The sequence below is a fragment of the Ostrea edulis genome, chromosome 2 (genome assembly GCF_947568905.1).
Source record: "Ostrea edulis chromosome 2, xbOstEdul1.1, whole genome shotgun sequence".
In the NCBI taxonomy this organism is placed as follows: Eukaryota; Metazoa; Mollusca; class Bivalvia; order Ostreida; family Ostreidae; genus Ostrea; species Ostrea edulis.
The window spans coordinates 23,395,425-23,420,485 of NC_079165.1; the positions used below are offsets into that span (position 1 = coordinate 23,395,425).

Consider the following 25,061-nt stretch of genomic DNA (forward strand, 5'->3'; position numbering starts at 1 on the left):
CCGGTTGGATTCGCAAAAATATTTTTCTCAAAAATAATGTTTCACACGTTTTTTAATATGTTTTTACATAAATTTGCAAATATAAGAAACACAAAAATAAATATACAGGCTTTTTACTCAAATTCGCAAAAATAAATGGACGCAAAAATGTCCAGATTTACGGTATTAAACAACCCGTATCAACCTGAACTTTTCACCACTTCCTTCTCAAGCACGCAAACTGTATGAAGTACGTGTAACTAGACAAAGCTTTCCCCATATTCGTTTAAAAATTTGGACAATTCTAAATGCTGAATTTTGAATGCAAGTAGAATTTGTACTCAATGGAATGACATTTAAATAAAATAAATCCCAATTTTCCGGCACATCGATTTACCAGAATGGTGATATATTTGGGGTTTGAAAATTGCAACAATCCCCCTGTTACGATTTCCAACACTTAATGCTATGTTATATTACGTCATGCTGCGAGGGGATACATCGTTTATCGGAGACTGGTTCATTGAGGAAAGTTGTTATCCAGAAAAGATGTCCTTTTGAATACTGTATACAGAAGTGTATCGCATAGTGTCGGGCGTCGCCGAAACATTCTCCATACATATATCAGTACATAGATTTAAACCAACAAATTCACGGGTATGACTTCCGTATGTCGGGTATTTTGGGCGTGTGAAATATTTGGCGAGTTTTTCTCAGGGGAAAATAGTGTGAAATTTCAGCGTTGTATAAGTATTAGGGTTTGTTTTTTTATTTTATTTTTTTTTGTTTTTTGGTTTTAAAACAGATTTATCACCTATATAGATAAAAAGTGTATTCATTTTTGGCGATTTTTTTTTTCATTCGCCAAAATATCCAGTGCGCCAAAATTACCCGATATGTGGTCATGAAAATGTTACTCTGTTGGAACTAGTAGAGATACAATCATAACAGCCCACTGGTTAGATATATCTACAAGAAGCTGGTAAAGATAGGACTAGTTTTTACGATCAAAGTAAATTCTCAGATAATAAGAAACAATGATCAACTCTAAAAATCAGATTTATTTTAGTGTTATGTACATACATGTATCATACTCCTAGAATTTTATGGAGACAATTTTCATCATCGCAACAAAATATTTCTCCGTTTGGTGCAAGCTGTTTCATCAGCAGACAGTCTCCTTTCTGTAAAGAGGAAAAAACTTGATAATTAAGATAATTTTTAATTTTTTTTTTTAAAAGTGCAAGAGAGAGTCCAGGTTGTTTTTGTTGGATATATTGCTTCATAGCTGCAATAATGTAGCCCTCTCCGATATTGGGGGATTGGATACTTGATGTCCACTCGCCCTTTGTCCGTCTTTTATACTGCGATTACGATTGCAATTTTTCTTAAAGCATTACTTCTTATAACAATCATATTTTATTTATTTGTTGTTTTTTTGTTTGTTTACCCAAGCAGTTTGTAGAACGTACCACAGAACACTCTCAGAACCGTGGTTTTGGGGTTGTTTATTGTTTGATCATTTTTTGGTTGTTTTTTTATTTGTTGTTGAGTTCTTTTTCAAATACATATTTCAAAATTCATAACCTATTTAATATAATACATATTAATTTTGAATTTTATGAATTAACACGGTTTTGATTTCTGTCTCTGTATCTTCATTATGACATTGATAGAATTGTAATTTACATTGTATATCAATGACGATCCTAAACGAGTGGCACTAAACCGTGTTCTTTAAAAAAAAAAATCAAAAGTAACGACGTGTTGAATACTTTTAAAAATCATTGTGTTTGATATCGTGTGTGTTCTACGGTGAATATGAGATCACCATATCGCATACAGTTTACATGTCCTAGCCTTTTTATTTAACTTATGAATTAAGTTTTGAAGCGTTATCAAGAGGTGTTTTTTTTTTCTTCTTAAAAAGTTACATAGAGTGACTGATTGTATGGGATTGTACGTGGTGTCGAAAGTAACTGATGAAGTATCGGGGATCCTCGAACCTTTGAAAATCCCCCTGTTTAGACTTTTAGCCTTAGTTTAGATCACGTGCCGTATAAATGTACTTTGAAATTGCACCTTTGGGTCATTTCGGCTGTGAAAGTCCCCTATTTTTACACGCCTACCCAAAATCGTGCCACGGAAAATCGATTTTAAAGTATCATCCTAAAAACATGCGAATTTCACTCAATTCTGTCTCTCGCGGTCGGGATTCGTATGGAGCGCAAAATTTGCATAAACTCAAATAATTGAACTTATCGTTTGAAAAAATTGAATTGATGCACGCATCAATCATCAATTCAATTGATGCGGGCATTAATTCAACTATTGCTCTCATCAATTGCATTAATGCGCGCATCACTTTAATTGATGAGAGCAATAATTGATTTGATGCACGCATTGATTCATTTTAAGAGAGCAATAATTTATTTGATACGCGCATCAATTCAATTATTGCTCTTGTCAGTTCAATTGATGCTAGCATCAATGTGGTGAAATCATCGCTATCAAAATTTAATTTGGAGCTCGGTATATGTATAAATGATTTGATGATCTCTTTAATTCAATTGAAGATATCTTTAATCATTTACAATGCTTTTGTATAAGGAATTAATGTGCGCATCAAATCTTTTAAAGAGAGCAATAATTCAACTAAAGAGATCACTAAGTCAGTTGGGGATATCTTGAATTGAAGATAGCTCCGATTATATAGTTGCTCTTTCTAAAAAAAATTATTGCGAACATCAATTGAATTAATGATGATATCATTAATTCATTAGAAGAGAGCAGTAATTTAATTAATTCGCTACAATTATTTTGAAGAGAGCGATAATTCAATAGTTGCGAGCATTATTTGAATTGATGCGCGCATTAATTGAATTATTGTTCTCTTCAATTCAATTGTAGTGCGCCTCAATTCAATGATAGCTCTCATCAATTCAGCAGAATAATTAAGGGTATTAAAAGCTCAATTGATGCGCGCAATAATTCAGAATTGAAGATATCAATAATCATTTGCAGAGATATTTAATTGAATTGTTGCGCGCATCAATCTTCAAATAATTAATGATATCTTCAATTATCTGAGTTTATGTTAATTTGGTACTCCATAGATTCGAACTCACTATCCCTTGGCAATGAAGTGGGCACACTACCAGTTACACAATACCTGTCGACAGCCATTCATAAAATCTGTAGACAAAACTGACAGCGTTAAACAGTAATCTGACAGCGCCAGAAGAAATACTTGATGACGTATCACCAACGGGCTTTCGTACGATATCATTGCTATGACGACAGCTTACCTCTGCACAATGAGTGGAAAATGGATACCCTGGATACGATCGCACCAGGCAGCTTTGTGTTGACACGCAGACGTTATTCCAAACACAGTTCAAATTCATGTCACAGGACGGGCAACGGACACCTTTGTTAAAAAAGACAATTGTATATGGTCGCCCTACTGTAGGCAATTAGAAATAACATTATTGTTTTCAAGAAGTTTAATTGTCGATGGTCAACCTACATGTATGTTCTCTTTGCAACTCAATCTTTCGGTGAAGAAAAAGAGATAATTTCAAATTCAAACATCATGTTCAGAAATTATTAGCATGACCTGATTGGTGGCAATGACCAGTGACGTACTTGTGTACTGTGACATCAACAATTCATGTGTTTGTGAAGCGTGACATTGACTATTTGTGTACAGTGATATTCACCGGTGGTGTAGTTGTATACTGATATTGACCGCTGTACTCGTGGATTGTGATATTAACCACTGAGGTACTCATTGACTGTGATATTAACCACTGATGTACCTGTGTACTGTGACATTAATCACTGAGGTACTCGTGGACTGTGACATTATACAATTATTGCTGTTTTTGAGGTCAATACGATGATTTAGCCACCTGAGGAGTACAATATTCACCGAGCCCGAAGGGCGAGGTGAATATTGTACTTCAAAGGTGGCTAAATCATCGTATTGACCTCAAAAACAGCAATAATTGTTTTATTATATGATTAAATGATTAAAAAACCCTTCAAGATTGTTCTTTGCTTTAATTGTAAGTTTCAACGACTATTTTTGGTCCTATGTGGAAAAAATAATTCCTTATGTTCACCTGGAAGGTCACGTGCAGGTAAACATAACATAGTATGATTTCTGCATTGTTGGATCTCAGTCAATGAGAGAGCTAGGAATTATTCAATCATATAATAATAACCACTGATGTACTTGTGTACAGTGATATCAACCACTGGTGTAGTTTTATACTGATATTGACCGCTGTACTCGTGGACTGTGACATTTACCACTGTGACATTAATCACTGAGGTACTCATGGACTTTGACATTAACCACTGAGGTACTCGTGGACTGTGACATTTACCACTGTGACATTAACCACTGAGGTACTCGTGGACTTTGACATTAACCACTGAGGTACTCGTGGACTGTGACATTTACCACTGTGACATTAATCACTGAGGTACTCATGGACTTTGACATTAACCACTGATGTACTCGTGGACTGTGACATTAACCACTGTGACATTAACCACTGAGGTACTCGTGGACTGTGACATTAACCACTGATGCACTCATGGACTGTGGCATTAACCACTGAGGTACTCGTGGACTTTGACATTAACCACTGAGGTACTCATGGACTTTGACATTAACCACTGAGGTACTCGTGGACTGTGACATTAACCACTGTGACATTAACCACTGATGCACTCATGGACTGTGGCATTAACCACTGAGGTACTCGTGGACTGTGACATTTACCACTGTGACATTAACCACTGAGGTACTCGTGGACTGTGACATTAACCACTGATGCACTCATGGACTGTGGCATTAACCACTGAGGTACTCGTGGACTGTGACATTAACCACTGATGCACTCATGGACTGTGGCATTAACCACTGAGGTACTCGTGGACTTTGACATTAACCACTGATGCACTCATGGACTGTGGCATTAACCACTGAGGTACTCGTGGACTTTGACATTAACCACTGAGGTACTCATGGACTTTGACATTAACCACTGAGGTACTCGTGGACTGTGACATTAACCACTGATGCACTCATGGACTGTGGCATTAACCACTGAGGTACTCGTGGACTGTGACATTAACCACTGATGCACTCATGGACTGTGGCATTAACCACTGAGGTACTCGTGGACTTTGACATTAACCACTGATGCACTCATGGACTGTGGCATTAACCACTGAGGTACTCGTGGACTTTGACATTAACCACTGAGGTACTCATGGACTTTGACATTAACCACTGAGGTACTCGTGGACTGTGACATTAACCACTGATGCACTCATGGACTGTGGCATTAACCACTGAGGTACTCGTGGACTTTGACATTAACCACTGAGGTACTCATGGACTTTGACATTAACCACTGATGTACTCGTGAACTGTGACATTTACCACTGTGACATTAACCACTGATGTACTCGTGGATTTGACATTAACCACTGAGGTACTCGTGGACTGTGACATTAACCACTGTGATATTAACCACTGATGTACTCGTGGATTTGACATTAATCACTGAGGTATTCGTGGACTGTGACATTAACCACTGTGATATTAACCACTGATGTACTCGTGGATTTGACATTAACCACTGAGGTACTCGTGGACTGTGACATTAACCACTGTGACACTAACCACTGAGGTACTCGTGGACTGTGACATTAACCACTGATGCACTCATGGACTGTGGCATTAACCACTGAGGTACTCGTGGACTGTGACATTAACCACTGATGCACTCATGGACTGTGGCATTAACCACTGAGGTACTCGTGGACTGTGACATTAACCACTGAGGCACTCATGGACTGTGACATTAACCACTGAGGTACTCGTGGACTGTGACATTAACCACTGATGTACTCGTGGACTGTGACATTAACCACTGTGACATTAACCACTGAGGTACTCGTGGACTGTGACATTAACCACTGAGGTACTCGTGGACTGTGACATTAACCACTGAGGTACTCGTGGACTGTGACATTTACCACTGATGTACCTGTGGACTTCGATATCCTACCTGTTATCGTTTTATTCTGATTCGTGTGACCTGGGCTTGTCACTTGTGTTGTTTGTACAGTTATAGTTGTTGGTTTGGTTGTTGTGGTTGTCGGTGCCAGTGTTGTGGTTGTCGGTTGCGGTGTTGTGGTTGTCGGTTGCGGTGTTGTGGTTGTCGGTGTTGTTGTGTGTACAGCTGTTGGCAGTATCGTGGTTGCTTTGGACGTTATACTGTGGTTAATCAGATGCGTCGTCGACACATATTTTGGAGTGGTATAGTAATGGTTGACGTGTGGCACGCGACGTATTCCCTTTTCTAAGGAAGATATCATTTAAATCAATAATTGATTTTCCTTGTTATAGAAAGAGATATGAAATTATTCTCGACGTACATTGCGCTACTTTGTTGTCAATCTAAGTCCATTTTCCAACCAACAGATCAGGGGAAATTGATTTGAGTTAAAAGTACAAGCATTTAATAGTGACCTATCCATATTTTGCTATGTCACATGCATTTTGAGTATATGACGTCCAAATGCAGCTGGTGTTTTAGAAAATGACATGAAAATTATATTGAGCAATTTCTGGAAGACCCAGGGAAAGCTTTTAATGAGGAAAGTTAATGCGTTGAACAACACCAGATTAGGAAGGGCGTTTATAGGCCTGTTATACTATCCTTTTCAGTATTGAATAAAACATTTGCAAAATAAACTAACATCAAATTGATAAATGGTATGTTGCTCATTTGGCTTGAAGCTGTGCTCTATAATTCTCATCGAAAAGCGAGCAGGTTTAAATCAAACATCCTTTGTTTTGCCTTTGCCACCCCGACATTCTGACTTAAAGCTGTACAGGTGTACATTATCTTACTGGGGGCAATGATATACCAGAAGTCTCTGTCAGGATCGTAGTTCTACTGGTCATCTCTTCAATCACGTGATGGATTTAATATTCCACAGAAATGACATGTATCTTAGATAATTGCAACACACATAACGATACATATCTTCTCATTGTAATGTTGATTATAAGAATAGCTGAAACCACACATGAGTATTGAGTTTCATTTTGAACTGATGCTGCAGGTTATTCTATCTATAGCAACAAAAGCGAGATAATTGTTGAAACTAAATACTGTATGATCAGCTTCTTACTTGTAAAACGTCCCATAGAAATAAAACAATATGTCGAGGGATATCAGTTTGAAACAATTTGACAGATCAAAGCAAATCTATTTTTAGCAACAGTTGTCACATATTGATCATCGAAATAAAAAAAATAAATGCATACAATTATTTGTCTCTATGCAGTCTTCATGTGTACAACGTCTCACTGTAATCGAACAATGACTGTTGGATGAGTTGAATTTTGAAAACTATACTTTTAGTATATGTAATATGTGTACTAGTCTGTTCTTCAAAATGAATCAGCAATTACAGAATTATATGTTTCTATTTCCTCTTCGTGAATTGAAAATTTCACTAAAATAAGGTAGCAACTGTAGGAAAAGTGACGTGTGGCAATTCATGGCATCCAAATAAAACATCAGATAAATACAACAGCACAGTACAATTCATAGCATCCAAATACAATATCAAATAGATACAACAGCACAGTACAATTCATAGCATCCAAATAAAACACCAGATAGATAAAACAGTACAATTGAACAACACTCTTCCTATTCTCTTTGTGTGTGGGGTTTTTTTTGGACACGACATCCTATCATACAGTAATTAAAACTTACCTTCCATTGTCGTGGCCAGGATTTCTTTACACAGTGGATCAGCATATCTTATGCGCTCTTCCAATCTTCCCACTATGGTGAAGCAATCATTTTAAATCTTTATTTTACTATACTTGAAATTGTGCAATCAGCTTGTTGGAAATTCGAGAATGCGAAAGGATAAGTCAAGATAATACTTAACTATTAGGAAGCTGTCCTAGCAGCAGAGCTTCAGCATTGTATGATGAATAGCTCCCTGGTAAACAGAAACACTATTAATGAGATTATCTCAGTACTTGAAATATAGCCCCTTGGTAAATAAACACTCTTAATGAGATTTTCTCACCACCTGATATAAACATATATGCCCCGTGTGGCAATATTTAAAAGAATCGACTGCAAAATTTAGAATGACTATAACGAAAATGAAAAACATTGGTTATCTTCTAATCAGGAGTAACCACAATACTAAATTTGATATTTCGAGATACTTTCCAGACATTTCAAAATAAGATTCTGAAGTAATTTAATTTATGACCTTCGATCTCGTGACTTGAAAACCCATATGGATCATTCTAATCCATAGGTAGAATCAGTGTACCAAGTTTGATGTCTGTCAAGCAAGAGTGGACAAAATCTTCCTTGACCTTGTGACCTCAAAATCAAAAGGGGTCATCTACTATAGAACAAACCAATATAACATGTCTGCCAAACGAAGTTTAAGATATTGAGGGAACAACACTTGGTTTACCAACAGACATATCGACAGACTGATAGGTGTGAACCAATATCATGAAAAAGGTGAAATACGAACAGTGATACAGCTCATAATTCCCATAAAGAATATAAAATAAAGTGTAGGACAAGCACGGACCCCTGGACACACCAGGGGCAGGTGCTAAGGAAGAGTAAACACCCCCTGTCAACCGGTCACACCCGCCATGAGCCCTATATCTACTTAAGGTGAACGGAGTACTCCGTAGTCAAAATCAGTGTGTAAAAAACGGCCTAACAATTATCATGAAACATGTCAGACAGCATTTGACCAAATAACAGGTTGTATCAGTAAACTAGATCGTTATAACAACCATAAAGTTTGTGAAACGCTGACTTTAAACGAGACTGTTGAAACTCCTGTAACATCATCTTCTTTGTCAGTGATCTGCCTCAATTGATCATACGCAGAACAAGCTCTTGTGTATCAATCAGTTGAGACATAAAACTATATGCAGGCGATAATGGAATATTGTTACATAATAATTGGAAGTCATTCTGTTTGTCATAAACTCGTGTTTTAGTTTGCCGTTAACATCTATGTTCAATACAATATGTATATATGCATCCTATTTTTTCAAGTGGGCATAGACACATGTAAATCAAGATGTGTATATCATCGCAACGATTTACACGCCATACACCATCGCGTTTTATTCAAGTTATCTGCGCAATATTATATGTCAAAATATAATTATTCATTCAATGATGCGTTGTCCTTACCACATTATTGTATAATTTATTGACCAGAATGTTTTTGGTAACTTGTGTGGTTACCTGGTATACAGCATGGCATTGCCTTATCAGAGATGTGTGCGACAATGTACTCGTAGATCATCTGAAGAGCTGGAAGAAAAGCATGGTTATTGGAGCAAGAAATTGTTAAAGTTACTACAAAGTACATTGTATATTACACGTGTATTACATAGGCAATGCTTAACCACCAAAGTGATGAACGAATTTTGAAAGTGTGGGTTTGTCATAAAAATTAAATGCACATGAGGAACTCGTGCATTTTTTTCTCTACCGATACTTACAAAAAACAAGGTATCTCTTTCTACTGACACATGCTGGAAAAATGATGCATCTCTTTCTACCGAAACTTACAAGAAAACAACGAACAATGTATCTCCTTCTACCGAAACTTACTAGAAAACAATGAACAATGTTTCTCTTTCTACCACTTCTAATGAGCGGGAAAAAACTATGCGACTATTTCTACTGATACTTACTAGAACAAAAACGATGCATCTCGTTTTACAGAGAAGTCACGCATATGTTCGACCAATACTCACAAGAAACAGTGTAGCGACACATACATGTAACCAACAAATGTACAAGAAGGTGGATCCGCCTGTACACGTTCCCTGTGTATTCTGGTATTAATTCAAGTCAAATTTAATATGGATGATAAATCACCGAGAGCATGTTTTAATATGTATAGTTCCTAAACCTTTTTGTGGAGTACGTACATGTATTACATAAGAAAATGGTATAGGCCAAAACTGGCCAAATTATCTTAATGTAATAACTAACCTATATAATGCTTATGGTCAAGCCATATAGTCAGCAAATCACCAGTGTCTACAACGAACAAAAACAAAATGTTAGGGAAATACATGTATAATACCGTATAAACTGGATTTCACAATATAAACTGGATTACACAGTATAACCTGGATTACACAGTATAACCTGGATTCCTTAGTATAAACTGAATTACACAGTATAAACTGAATTTCACAGTATAAACTGGATTACACAGTATAAACTGAATTCCACAGTATAAACTGGATTGTACAGTATAAACTGGACTCCACAGTGTAAACTGGATTACACAGTATAACCTGGATTACACGGTATAAACTGGATGCAGTATAAACTGGATTACACAGTATAAACTGGATTACACAGTATAAACTGAATTCCACAGTATAAACTGGATTGTACAGTATAAACTGGACTCCACAGTATAAACTGGATTACACAGTATAAACTGGATTACACGGTATAAACTGGATGCAGTATACACTGGATTACACAGTATAAACTGGATTACACAGTATAAACTGGATTCCACAGTATAAACTGAATTCCACAGTATAAACTGAATTCCACAGTATAAACTGGATTACACGGTATAAACTGAATTCCACAGTATAAACTGAATTCCACAGTATAAACTGAATTCCACAGTATAAACCAAACCCTCGGGTTGTAAACTGGAATTCCAGTTTGTCTATCTAGGATAATATCACGCACCAAACCAAGTTTGCAGAGCTATATTAATCCAAAAATAAAATGTGGTCTTCCTTTACAAATGAGCCAGTCATACCCTTCCTGCAATATCTTTTCTATCAATGAATCATTTTTGATTTCCATAACATACACCATAGCGCACCAAAGAGCGTTGGGTTCATGATATAAAATTTCGTACTTAGGATTAATCAAAAAGTTTTGTTTCTTCTGAAAACAAAGTCTCTAGATTTAATGGCGTTGATACTGCAGTGTTAGATATATTTCTCCATTACGATATGCCCAAACATTTGAGAGGGGTAATAAATTCCGCAAATGACTTGTAACCAAACACCTCATCACACCACGTGATCTCCTCGCCGCTTTGTAGATGTACAACTCATACATACCGATGTAACTAAGTACATGTAGTATATACTATAATATAATGCACTAAGTACATGTAGTATATACAATAATATAATGCACTAAGTACATGTAGTATATACTATAATATAATGCACTAAGTACATGTGGTGTATTCTATAATATAATGCACTAAGTACATGTGGTGTATTCTATAATATAATGCACTAAGTACATGTAGTATATACTATAATATAATGCACTAAGTACATGTAGTATATACTATAATATAATGCACTAAGTACATGTGGTGTATTCTATAATATAATGCACTAAGTACATGTAGTATATACTATAATATAATGCACTAAGTACATGTAGTATATACTATAATATAATGCACTAAGTACATGTAGTATATACTATAATATAATGCACTAAGTACATGTGGTGTATACTATAATATAATGCACTAAGTACATGTGGTGTATTCTATAATATAATGCACTAAGTACATGTGGTGTATTCTATAATATAATGCACTAAGTACATGTGGTGTATTCTATAATATAATGCACTAAGTACATGTAGTATATACTATAATATAATGCACTAAGTACATGTGGTGTATTCTATAATATAATGCACTAAGTACATGTGGTGTATTCTATAATATAATGCACTAAGTACATGTAGTATATACTATAATATAATGCACTAAGTACATGTAGTATATACTATAATATAATGCACTAAGTACATGTAGTATATACTATAATATAATGCACTAAGTACATGTGGTGTATTCTATAATATAATGCACTAAGCACATGTAGTATATACTATAATATAATGCACTAAGTACATGTGGTGTATTCTATAATATAATGCACTAAGTACATGTAGTATATACTATAATATAATGCACTAAGTACATGTGGTGTATTCTATAATATAATGCACTAAGTACATGTGGTGTATTCTATAATATAATGCACTAAGTACATGTGGTGTATTCTATAATATAATGCACTAAGTACATGTGGTGTATTCTATAATATAATGCACTAAGTACATGTGGTGTATTCTATAATATAATGCACTAAGTACATGTAGTATATACTATAATATAATGCACTAAGTACATGTGGTGTATTCTATAATATAATGCACTAAGTACATGTAGTATATACTATAATATAATGCACTAAGTACATGTGGTGTATTCTATAATATAATGCACTAAGTACATGTGGTGTATTCTATAATATAATGCACTAAGTACATGTAGTATATACTATAATATAATGCACTAAGTACATGTGGTGTATTCTATAATATAATGCACTAAGTACATGTGGTGTATTCTATAATATAATGCACTAAGTACATGTGGTGTATTCTATAATATAATGCACTAAGTACATGTGGTGTATTCTATAATATAATGCACTAAGTACATGTGGTGTATTCTATAATATAATGCACTAAGTACATGTGGTGTATTCTATAATATAATGCACTAAGTACATGTAGTATATACTATAATATAATGCACTAAGTACATGTGGTGTATTCTATAATATAATGCACTAAGTACATGTAGTATATACTATAATATAATGCACTAAGTACATGTGGTGTATTCTATAATATAATGCACTAAGTACATGTGGTGTATTCTATAATATAATGCATTATTGTAATGTGTACAGTGTATTATACACGGATTGACAGTTACAATGTGAGTTTGCTATCTTCTAGTTCTCGTGAGTGGATACCACTCCTATGACTCTGATGAAGTAAACTTACGCTGACACTCCGCGTGTAAACTTACGCTGACACTCCGCGTGTAAACTTACGCTGACACTCCGCGTACGTGCGTTGTAGATGAGTAGTTGTAGTCTGGGTCACTGCGCCTGGAATCATAAAATTTGAATTACTAACCCCTGCTGTATTAGATTCAACATTTCCAATGTAACTGTCCAATCACATCTCGTTAAATCATTTAACAGTCACCTCATCACGTGATTTGTTCATGTGACTCATTGCTATCAGCTTCCTTAATCTGTCATGTATCAACAATGGAAAATCATAGATATTTTTAATCAAACTGTGTACAGAATCATTCAGGGTACATGTACAGGAATTCTATACCCCCTATCCTCCCAAAAGCTGAATCAAGTGTAGTCTTTAGATATCTTCTATATCCTCTGAGATCGTACAATGGTTATAGGGAGGCCTGCTATCGTGAAATCCATCATCAAATGGAAGGCTTGTATATGATATGCTGACAATGCGTTATTTTTCGAAAGAAAATCTTTACTGAAATCTAACGCACGCAATTCCAGCATGGTTATTACGATAGTCGTAATGAGCAATAATCAGGATGGGTGTGAAACATTCACGCCAGATTTTCTTTTCGTCTCAATAAGGGTTTATGAAATATGCATCTATATAACTCATAAACATCTACAGGCTGATTTACATAAAAAGATTTACTCCTGAGGACTTCCGGCTGAGAAACTGACAACCTGAAATGACGACGAGCTTTATGCTATACATTATGTATACAAAATATAAAATGTCAGGGGATCGGGTCTTATGGGGGATCATATGATTAGCTTACTGAAAATTCATCAAACCTCTGTAAATCATTAACAATGAAAACATGTAGGTAATTATAATAACCCACGATCCTTCGAATTCCAAAGTTCCAAGATGGGGATATATGTATATTGAATATGTGAATACTGAAAGTGCATTACGTTTCGTGAAATGTACCTATCACCTGACGCGTCTGGTAGATAAAAGTTTGGAAAATGCAACCGTTAAATGATTAACAAGAAACCCAAAGGTGGCGCTTCTCATGTTAAGTTCTTCCGGCGACCGTTCAGACCCATGAACATAACCCTCTTTTTACACTTAAACAAGTGAAATGGTATGGCGGTATGTACATCGTACCTGGTGGTGGTGTAGTGGTGTGATGAACATGGTGGTGGGTAGAAGACATGGGATTCCCAGTTGTAAAATAATGTTTGACATGCGGTACGTGACGTATTCCACATGTAGCTAAGAATTAGAAGGAAATCTTTATGAACATGAGTATTGATGACAATAAATCTGTTTGTAATTGTAACAGACTATGAGACATGTGCATTAGAAGTCTTCTCTTTTAAACTTTAGCGAAAAGACATTAGCTTACATTCCATCACTGTAACCAAATATTCCTTGCACTCCGGACAAGAGTACTGTATGCGTTCTTTCATTCTAGGAACTGAAATGATATAATTAATAGTTAAAGAGAAATTCAAAAGCGATCAGAAGTAGGAAGGAGAGGATTACAGCCAAATTGACTCCTGTAAAAGGAAAAATGTTTTAAAGTCATGAAGACTAAATCTTATTCAATTCGTTAAAGATATCATGCCACACGCAGTTTCATATAATTTGTTTTTACAACGTTTATGATCATCTGGAGTACATTCACGACAAAAGAGAGACACAAGTTTTTAATTTTACTGAAAAAGGAGGTTAAATACTACTTAATGCAAACGTTTTTATCTTTCAGAAATCAAAGTAACATTGAATGCATCTTTGGACAAATTCTTTTCTGTCACTGACGGTAAAGAAAGATAAATAGTAAATAGACATACTGTTTGGAAGTTAATAGAGATACTGACTGTTTGGAAGTAAATAGACATACTGTTTGGAAGTAAATAGACATACTTACCATTTGGAAGGAACCATACACCAGCAACATAAGCCTCAAGAGGATCGGAAATAAATCCTGTCAAATAATAGAAATAAAAAGCATCGTTACAGATGATTCATAGACAGCTCAGATTTCGACTATCTCTCGCGTTCATCGTGCTTGATTATGAATAAAACAACCTGTCCTGTCACACCCGCTGGCCGCCAGAAAAGTTTGATATTTCAAATTCTGCATAAATCAAATATTGTCCATCTATATGTAGTATGTGATAATATTTCGGAATTTATTTAGAACAGTAAACCCCATGTATAATATGAGAAATTTCTTCAAACAATTTTCTCCACCATGACAAAGACTAGTGGTGTCTTCTCTCAGACCATGGAAACTCTTTAGAAATAATATTTACCTGGGATGCAGCATGGTTTTCCCGGTGTAGAGATGTGCACCACAATGTACTCGTATAATGTCTGCAGAGCTGAGAAAACAGTGAGCATGTACCATGAGGAAATGTAATTCATTGTCATGAATTAGCACTGTGTAGGCAATTAGTACTGCAGGGGATCAACACTGGGGGATCAGCACTGTGATGAAATCAGTACTGTGGGGAATTAGCACTGTGGGGAATCAACACTATGAGAAATTATAATGATAATAATAAAATTCATATAGCGTCTTATATAAAACAAATTACTCTACAGCGCTTTACAAATGTAAGGAGAGAAATAAAACAATAATACACAATTAAACCTGCAAAATTATCAAAATAAAACACTATAATTAAGATCAATAGCTAAAGTGTTTTTTAAGGCAAGCACTATGCAAAGTATCAGAAATAAACGAAATAAAACATTAAGAAAATTTAGAAATGTACATTAAAACGGTCACTGAAAAAAACCCAAACAAACACCCCCTTGTACTGTGTAAGACGCTTAAAAATCAGGGAAAGTAAATTTTGAAAGAGTGGGTTTTTAACAGTTGTTTAAAAACGTTAATGCTTTTGGCAACTTTAATACGTTGCGGAAGGCCATTCCACAAACTGGCTGCAGCTCAACTGAATGTGCGTTCTCCAAAATACTTTGTGCGAATTTTTGGCACAGTGAGTCTCAGTGATGTTCCAGATCTTAGTGGTCGAGATGGGGGAATGCACTTCAATGAGTTCTTGTAGAATTAGCATTGTGGGGAATCAGCACTGTGGGGGATCAGCACTATGGGAATTAATACTGTGGAGAATCAGTATTGTGGGGGATTAGTACTGTGGGGAATCAGCATTGTGGGGAATTAGCATTGTGGGGAATCAATATTGTGGGGATCAGTATTGTGGGAGATTAGTACTGTGGGGAATCAGCATTGTGGGGAATTAGCATTGTGGGGAATCAGTATTGTGGGGGATTAGTAGTGGGGATCAGTACTGTGGGGATTAGCATTGTGGGGGATCAGTACTGTGGAGGATCACTGCGGAGAATAAGAACTGAGAAATTAGTAATGTTAAGAATTAAAAAATAAAAGAAGGGAATTTGCATCGTGGGGAATTAGCACTGAAGGGAATTAGCACTGTGAGGAATCGGTACTGTGGGGTGTCAGCACTGTGGGAGATCAGCACTGTTGGGAACTAGCATTGTGGAGAGTCAATGCAGTGGGGAATTAGTACTGTGGGGATCAGTACTAGGGTATTAGTACTGTCAGAATTTAAAACAAATAGGAAATCGGCACTGTGGGGAATTAGAATTGTGGGAAATTCGCACGGTGGAGAATTAGTACTGTTGGGGAATCAGTACTGTGAGGAATCGGTACTGTAGGGGATCAGCACTGTGGGGAATCGGCACTGTGGGAATTAGAATTGTGGGGAATTAGCACTATGGGAATAACATGTAGTAGTGGGGGAATCAGCACTGTGAGGGATTCAGCACTGTGAGGGAATCAGCACTGTGGGGAATCGGCACTGTGGGGAAGTTGCACTGTCGGAATCGGCACTGTGGGGAAGTTGCACTGTGAGGGAATCAGCACTGTGGGGAATCAGCATTGTGGTAAATCAGCACTGTGGAGAATCAGTACTCGAGGTAATTGGCACGGTGAGGTAATCGGGACTGTTGGATCAGGTAGATATTGCAGAGGATTATCTGAAAATCATTTAAGAACCACGGACCTATCCTACCAAATTACTATATTGGACTGTATTTGACCATACTTAAATATTCATAACTATCCAAATAGTAAACTTTGCATACATGTACCTTGATTACTTTTGACAAAAAACGTTGACACATGTACAGACTGTGGACAAAACCTTGTAAAGCGTTCTGAATCTGAAACTTTTGTCCAGTCTGTACTTTTGAGGTACTAGATATTTTGATTGGGAGAGATTAGCACGAAATATACAAATGATACCATGCTTCAATGTATAATATAAATATCAACGAAATTGCATGCAAACGAATCAGTAAAATCTCTATAATCCACGGAAATTGGCCCCTGCGAATTTAAATGACTCTACAGTATCTGGACCATACATGTACACGTATAATCATCACACTCTTACTACACTGTAAAACATTTTTATTTGATAATTGAATGAAATCTCAGAAGAAAACTTTGAATTACTGTAATAACTGGACTAAATACCACACCACACTAAATGATTCAAATATACCCGAGTTATTCAGCTGGATACACTGTTTCCTTAACTACAAACACCTACGATGTACTTGTTTCAATACGCAGAACAGTATTCATCAACATGTGCACGATTATGTGGCTGTGTATTTATACCGACCTTTTGAATGTCCTCTTACATTCCATAGTTCAATCAATGCTGCCGTATCTACAAACACAAATTCTTGTCGTTTTATAAACCCTTTTATTAGGCATGTAAAAATGCTATTGTTTACTTTTATTAGTTATGGAAAGAAAACTCATACGGAGAAGACTGTAATTTGCATAATGCCTGCTTGCTAAACCATTATTTGCTCTGATGAATTATTGCCTTTTTTTTTCAATTTAACTATTATAGTACTGACAGTTAGATATACTTACGTAGACACTCAGCACGTCTCGGCCCGGTTATCAATCTGAACAAATCTGAAAATGTTTTTATATACAAGGTACAGGGAAAATATGTGAATTATTATTGAAACAATGCACCTGTTCAGTTGTCTGGTAAAGCTTTTTATTACAGCTTACATCACATGGAGTTTGAATTTTCTTGCATGTCATTACATAACTTCCATGTTTATAGAAATTCAGAATGACGGGAATACAATTTTAAAAGCTCGTCCCCTTCCCGCATTTTCCACGTACCTTATGGCCGACAAAGAGATCACGGGGCCCAATTATACTTGAAAAGATGGACAACTGACTTTTCAGTTTAAAAGAAAAATACTCTTTGTTTTCTTATCTCTCAATGTATAGTATATATTTTAATACAAAGCACCAATCCCGTGACTGAATGTATAGTATATATATATGAATACAAACCACCAATCCCGTGACCGTATCCAACTGTGTGAACTACCAAACCTGAAAAGTAGCAACCACCACCCATTTTTTAAAAATCACCGAAAACAATAAAAATCAGGTGCAATTACCAATTTTGAGTATGCTGATTTCAAATCTGGATTCCTTTTACTCCAATTTCTTATAGAAAATGAGGTATAGTGTCTTAAACACTCCTACCGTCAGGTTGCCAAAAACGAAAAATGTTTCATTTCGCATCAAAAAGTGACCCAACGTTATTTCTTGAAACACCATTACCCAAAACAATAAAAAGCAGGTGTAATTACCAATTTTGAGTATGCTGAATCCAATTCTGAATTCCTTTTACTCCACTTCCTTACAGAAAATGAGGTATAGTGTCTTAAACACCCCTACCGTCAGGTTGTGAAAAATTGAAAATGTTCCATTTTACATTAAAAAGTGACCTGAAAGTTATTTCTTGAAATAAGGCATACAACATAAAAGGAAAACAATTAATACTAAATTGTTCCATAAACATTCTTAGTTGTTTTGGAAAGAATATATCTCACCTCTGGACTTCACAGATACAGGAAAGGAAGAGGAATACGGAGCGGATTAACGATCTTAAATTTAATCAGATTGGACCATAGCCTAATGAACTGATGAACAGGAGCAAAAGTAAAAGTAATAGGAAAACTGATTTATTAAACAGCAGCAAGTCTTTTCCGAGAACTTCTGGTAGAGCTGTCGGGGGGGGGGGGGGGGGGGGGGGCTGAGTTGCATCATTATCAGAATTTACCGAAACAGTGGACTCTCTGGCCAGTCTGGGGGCTGAGCTAGTTGCATCAGAACTGACAGAAGCAGAACTCTCTGGCCAGTCGGGGGGCTGAGTGGTATCAGAATCTATCATTTATTTATTTTTATTTTTTCAAAATTCAGAAATTTAAAAACTGCATGATCAGATTTGTTTGTAACACTAATAATTAATGTCCCTTTATTGCGATGACTTTTCAAGTACAAACCATGATATAAAAAATGAAATGAAATGATAGATAAATAAATAAATAAAATATTTGTAAGTTACTTTATTTATCTGTAAGTAAGTCACTAATACGCCAGTTTCTAGATACGAACTCTTCTGTGTAGGAGGTACATTTAGTGGAACTTTGAATAACTAAGTGGGACAGAGTGGACCTACATTCAGCGAGAAAGACGGTGAAATGTATTAAAAGCGGCTTCTCTTTTATTATGTAAATGTGGAAAATACGAAATACTATCGAAAGAAATGTTTTACTAAAGTGGAAACATAAAAACAAAGTCATATTTGCAAGTAATGTCTTTGATATGGTACTTATGACCAACGAAATAACGTGCTATGATAAGAATTCTATGTATTTAATTACTCCCTAAAAACTTTTTTTAATGTACACATGATACACCTTTATTAAAACCTCGAAAAAAGCGGATTTTGGTGGTGGATTTTATTTATATAATTTATTATTCGGGAACAAATAATACAAAACTTCAATATTTGACAACCAAATCCCTGTGGCTTTGCCTTGCCTTGTAATTAATATTGTTGACAATTTGGCAAATAGCATTTTTAACCCCCCAGTCCATACCCCACTTTTCTTTAAACGCTAAAAATCCAGGTAATTCAGTGAGGAAGAAATGTCATTACCATATTTCGAATTTCCTCTACACTATATCAAATTAAATACCGCACTGCTATCAGTCACAGATTGACATTGGTAGGGGTATGGGGACCTGGTCTGTGAGTGTGATGGAAAAGATTCTGACGAAAATAAAGATTCACTCATCATTCAGAAATGTATAAACATTGTATGATTGTATACCACCGCTACGTTTTGAGTACGTTAATAATGGGATTAATCTTTCCTTGGATATCTAAATCAATCAAATACTATATGAACACGGGCAATTATCGTCCATGTTTGACCTTAGTATAATTTATTCATGCATGAAATGTATTAATATGTCACTTTTTGTTGCGTATTTCACGGTTAAGTAAATGTTTACATACACTCGCTCTGATTAATCACTTCAATCTCAAAGGGATTTTCTGGAATGTGCCTAATCACATGAGATACGCTAAATATAGCTATTTTAGATCCGAACGATCAACTTCGCATCATTTGTAGGCTCTAGGTTTATCCATACTAGCCCGTAAAAAATAGGGTGGAACCTCGTCCCACTTCTCCTGTAGAAATAAAAATTGAACATGACGCGCCACCTAGCGAGCGTGGTTGTTGCTATGAAGAGTTCAATTTAACAGCAGCAATTTGCCAGTTAAAGTATATTGTATATTACATAATGTACAGTCCCTCAATCGGTGAACTTCCATGATTTTTTTCTTTTCTTTCTTGGTGGAAAGAAAATCATTCGGAGGTCATTGCGTGCTCGTAGCGGAATAATTCGAGGATAGCCGATTGAGAACAAACTAGACACTTTTTAGCTGATGTAACTAATGGACGCTTCTTTGTTGACTTCGCCGGTGTAATAAATTTACCATATAATATGCGTAACCACGCCGCTCTCTTTAGATAATTGTCCGATCAACTTCTAGTCTTTCACATTTCAACACATCCACTTTACCCCGAATTTCCTCATCAAGTTTGAGAATACGATTAAGTTTATTAGCACAGAATTTATAAGCGTAACCACTTTTGTTAATGCGAATTTCATTTAATAAATACTTGTAAAATTTACTTGCTTATATAAACAGGGGTCTGTAGGCTTTTTTTTGTCCGTTATTACTTATAAGCAAATACTGAACGATTTAGTTGTGGGTGCAACCATTAAAATATCAGAAATCTGTGCTTGGTCAAAACAATTATTGTGTCATTTTATAAATATACATGAAAATCGAGGGTTTCGCTGATCATACAGCCATGGTTTAAGGTTTGAGGTAGGTACTACCGGACTCAGTAACCATGGCTAGCGACGATGTTATATTTCCTCCAACGCCGAAATACTTTGGGGGGGGGGGGGGGGGGGCAGAAGAGATCTCTAACGCGTTTTGTACATCATAGTTCCATTTTTTGACATTATGTTTTCCTCCATGATCCCAACTATATCCTGCTAATGATATTGATTCTCAAACTTTTACGTTTCATTTGAGCATTATTCACCTATGTTGAGATATCACAATCTGTCAGGTGCAGTGCCACACAGTTGGAATCAGCATGGCGCTCAGGCTGTAACAATCATTAAGGGCTCTTTATTGTGAAAACGCTCACCGTGACACGGAACCTTTGTTTAAACAATCAAATCCGAAAGACCCGTGACTAAATGACGGGCGTTCAGTGAGAGTATAGTCACCACAACCACACATTGTTGAACGTGACGTCGATTGATTGATTGATGTTTTTCGCCACATGCGCTCAACGATTTTTTCAGTTATATGGTGGCGGCCAGATTTTATCGTTGGAAGAGAGAATCCAGATACAAGGTACCTGGGAGGAGATCACCGATCTTCCGAAAATAAACTGGGAAACTTTCTCACTTGCCGGTGCGAGCGGGATTCGAACCCGACAGAGGTGAGAGGCCGTGTGATGTTGAGCGCGATACTCTAGCCACTCGGCCATGTGACGTCAATATTGAGAATTCGAGTTCTTCTGGTTGCGAAGCGAACGCCCTAACAACCTGATCATGAATACTGCGATCTGACCAACTTTTATGTACTCATTGGAAAATTAAATGGGAAAATTACTATTTCATTTAATAAATAGATATGGTTAAAGCACCCATAAAACCTGATAAATATAATTATGATTTAGTAAAAATATCAGGTTGACGTGCTTTATTGCGTAGTCAGTGAGGTCCACATAGAAAATGTATAAAGGAGGTTAAACCGGATGCTATGGGGAAATGTCAGCTTGCGCATGCCCAAGTGTCTCAGGATTCACCGGCAGCTATGAAGAAAGTTTTAGCACGATGACACGACATTTGTTTATAGATTGGAACTTAACATGGTAGAACGTGACTGGATACATGGGGTCAATTTGTGTATGCAGAAGTACATGTTTATCAGAATCGTGTGTCCCTTGCTGAAATTAAAATCTAGGGTTCATATCAAATATAAAGATTACAGATACACGGACAGACAAACCTAATGTACTTACCACTCCGTCAGTATGGGCTAGAATCTGACAGTGTTTTAAAATGCATTTTATTTCAAAGTAGAATATTAAGTATTCGTTAGAAACATGTTCATAATACACATATTGCAGTCATTTTTCAAAGAGCAGCAATTTGTTCTATCATATTTTTTTGTTTCTTGTTTTCCGTCCCATTCGATATATTTTCACTCACAGAGACTTCACCAGCTTTATATAGTTCAACTGCTAAACATTTTCACTTACATATGACGCTTACGACTGTAGCGGTCAATGTTCTCTATCGCGCCAAGGCTTACGATGACACGTGACCTCCTTTTTAAGGTCTTAGCAAGAAACACCTACTTACAATTCCAGGCGCTTGGCGAAGGAACAGTCACTCGCTATGTTAAAAGTCTTTAGTTTGACGAGGTGTCCTTCTCGCTGCGAACTACCGACTTTAGTTTAATTTATTAAAGTGATTTTTCGATACTTCCTGGGCAAAGATTTCCAAGTTACATATCATGAAATATTATCTATGTATTTGGTATGTCATGCCAATATATAGTACGCAATCTGACCTCAATGTTGAACTAGACGACATTTAACTTTGGGACACAGTGGATATACATTTTGTACACGTCTTCTCTCTTAACGTAAAGTTCTGTTTTACGCAATGAAGTATTTTTCAAAATCAACTTCAGGAATCAATGAATTTAATTGTGTTTGAATGACAATGGTATACTTATAACAGAATTCTTCGCATTTTACTATGTGCATTTCGACGATTTACGACATAATCAATTGACCAACAATTGAATTTCTGACTGCAAACAACATTATACCCGATGCTGTGATGAAATAGTACAGCATGAAATAATAAGAATCACGTGGTACAGTATATACATATGTAAGTTACAATTTCCTTCATGGGCTTCTTGCATGGAATATATTTAAGAAAATTATTTTTAAAAATACATAGAGGATCTTGAACGAGTGCTTATGGCATATGAAATGAGTTACCGGACTTAATATTTCCCGAGCCTTGGCGAGGGAAATATTCAAATCCGGTGAAACGAATTACATAAATTTCACATGTCATAAGCACAAGTTTAAGATTCTATTTATCATACAACTATCATTAAACGCACCTTTTAAATTACTGTTTATTTCACAACCCGAATATCACAGATTATTTTTTTTTTTTTTTTTTTGCTTTCAATTCGATTGTGACGTCATCGCTACGTCACGGTTTGAAGAAAATGGAAATTATTTTCACTTCACAAAAGACACAAAATCCTCTTGGAACAACCTTGGTGACAAAACAGTCTTTTACAGTCAATGTTAACAATTCCAAAGGATGACATGTTGTTTTGTTTATGTTGTGGCGCATGAATGATTGACCTACCTAATTTGCATAATTATGAACCTATGCTACAGTTCATATAGTTTTTCCGAACCCGTGTTATGGACCTGGGAAAAGAAATGTTGTGTGATAAATGAGGATATGAACTGCAACACGTGTCAATTCGCGGGAAAACATATCGTGACGTCGTACGATTGATTATTTTATCATGCGGTTCAACATTTTCTGAATTTAAAATTATAACTATATGCGTTTAACATTTCATGTCAGTCACATATGCACATTCATGTACAACTGTATATCAAATAAAAGCATATCACTTATTCAGCTTTATTAAAGTGTGCTATGTTGTTGTTACGTAATCAATTCTACTAAAACTTCCTTCGGACAACATAAAAAAATTGATTGTGTGACCAATTACACTGTGTCCAATTGAAGTTGCAGAAACTATACCATATTCATGATCGTAGCTGGGTAGCCTACTTCCGGAACTTCGACAGGGTGAAATATGAAAGGTATACAATGGTCCAAGGAACAAAATATAGTAGATCTAATACCCTGGTCAAGACTATCCTGTTGCCTGCTTGGACACTAATTGTCCCGAAAATTTGATAATCTAATTAGTGTTTTACACAAACAGACCCAAACAAACACACATAATATAAATTTCATTTTCTAAAACACACAAGGGCAAGAACTGTGCTGCTTTACGCCAGCATTCTTTATGAAGTTTGTTAGCATTTCATGGAAGGTATACTGGCGAGAAACATTGCAGATCATGTCATCATGTATATTTTGAAAGCTAAAATGTATTTTTCCTATTTACATTCTACTTTCATGTCTGACGGAATTCCGAGCCATTAAAGTAGACGTACTATATTTAGTCATCCATTCACTGCATCGCATTCATGAGGGAATGGTTACCCTCACAATTGGTAAAGATATCAACAGCAAAACATTTGAAATGTAAATAATGATGAAGATTTATCATGACACTATTATAATATCTATCATAAATTATTTACTGATATCACAGGGGCATTCTGTATAAAATATTCATCAAAGGTCATACCTAAACTCCAAAGAAGAAAGAAAATTTTTGATGGCGGCATCGTTATCCACGAGTCTTTACAGATAGATCTGCGACGAATCCATATTCTAGATAAGAAAACAATTCGCCACGTAATTGACAATATATGTAACGATTATACCAACGTAAAGGTTCCGTTCCCTTTATTTTTCGCAGGAGACATTTTAAAAAACCC

At 35.9% G+C, this 25,061-nt stretch overlaps 1 protein-coding gene across 1 annotated transcript; it reads right to left on the bottom strand.

Moving 5' to 3' along the window:
• Nucleotides 1-1,022: 1,022 nt before the first annotated feature.
• LOC125680252 (uncharacterized) lies at nucleotides 1,023-24,972 on the bottom strand. Its single transcript, XM_048919689.2, has 16 exons — nucleotides 24,869-24,972; nucleotides 18,334-18,375; nucleotides 17,893-17,937; nucleotides 17,633-17,680; nucleotides 15,269-15,337; nucleotides 14,881-14,937; nucleotides 14,356-14,427; nucleotides 14,115-14,222; nucleotides 13,013-13,069; nucleotides 10,086-10,133; nucleotides 9,327-9,395; nucleotides 7,978-8,031; nucleotides 7,797-7,868; nucleotides 6,072-6,365; nucleotides 3,288-3,409; nucleotides 1,023-1,163 (listed from the first exon to the last, which is right to left on the bottom strand). Exons 1-16 carry the CDS (start codon nucleotides 24,906-24,908, stop codon nucleotides 1,068-1,070), a joined length of 1,293 nt encoding a protein of 430 aa, XP_048775646.2. The 5' UTR covers nucleotides 24,909-24,972; the 3' UTR covers nucleotides 1,023-1,067.
• Between the last annotated feature and the right edge of the window lie 89 nt (nucleotides 24,973-25,061).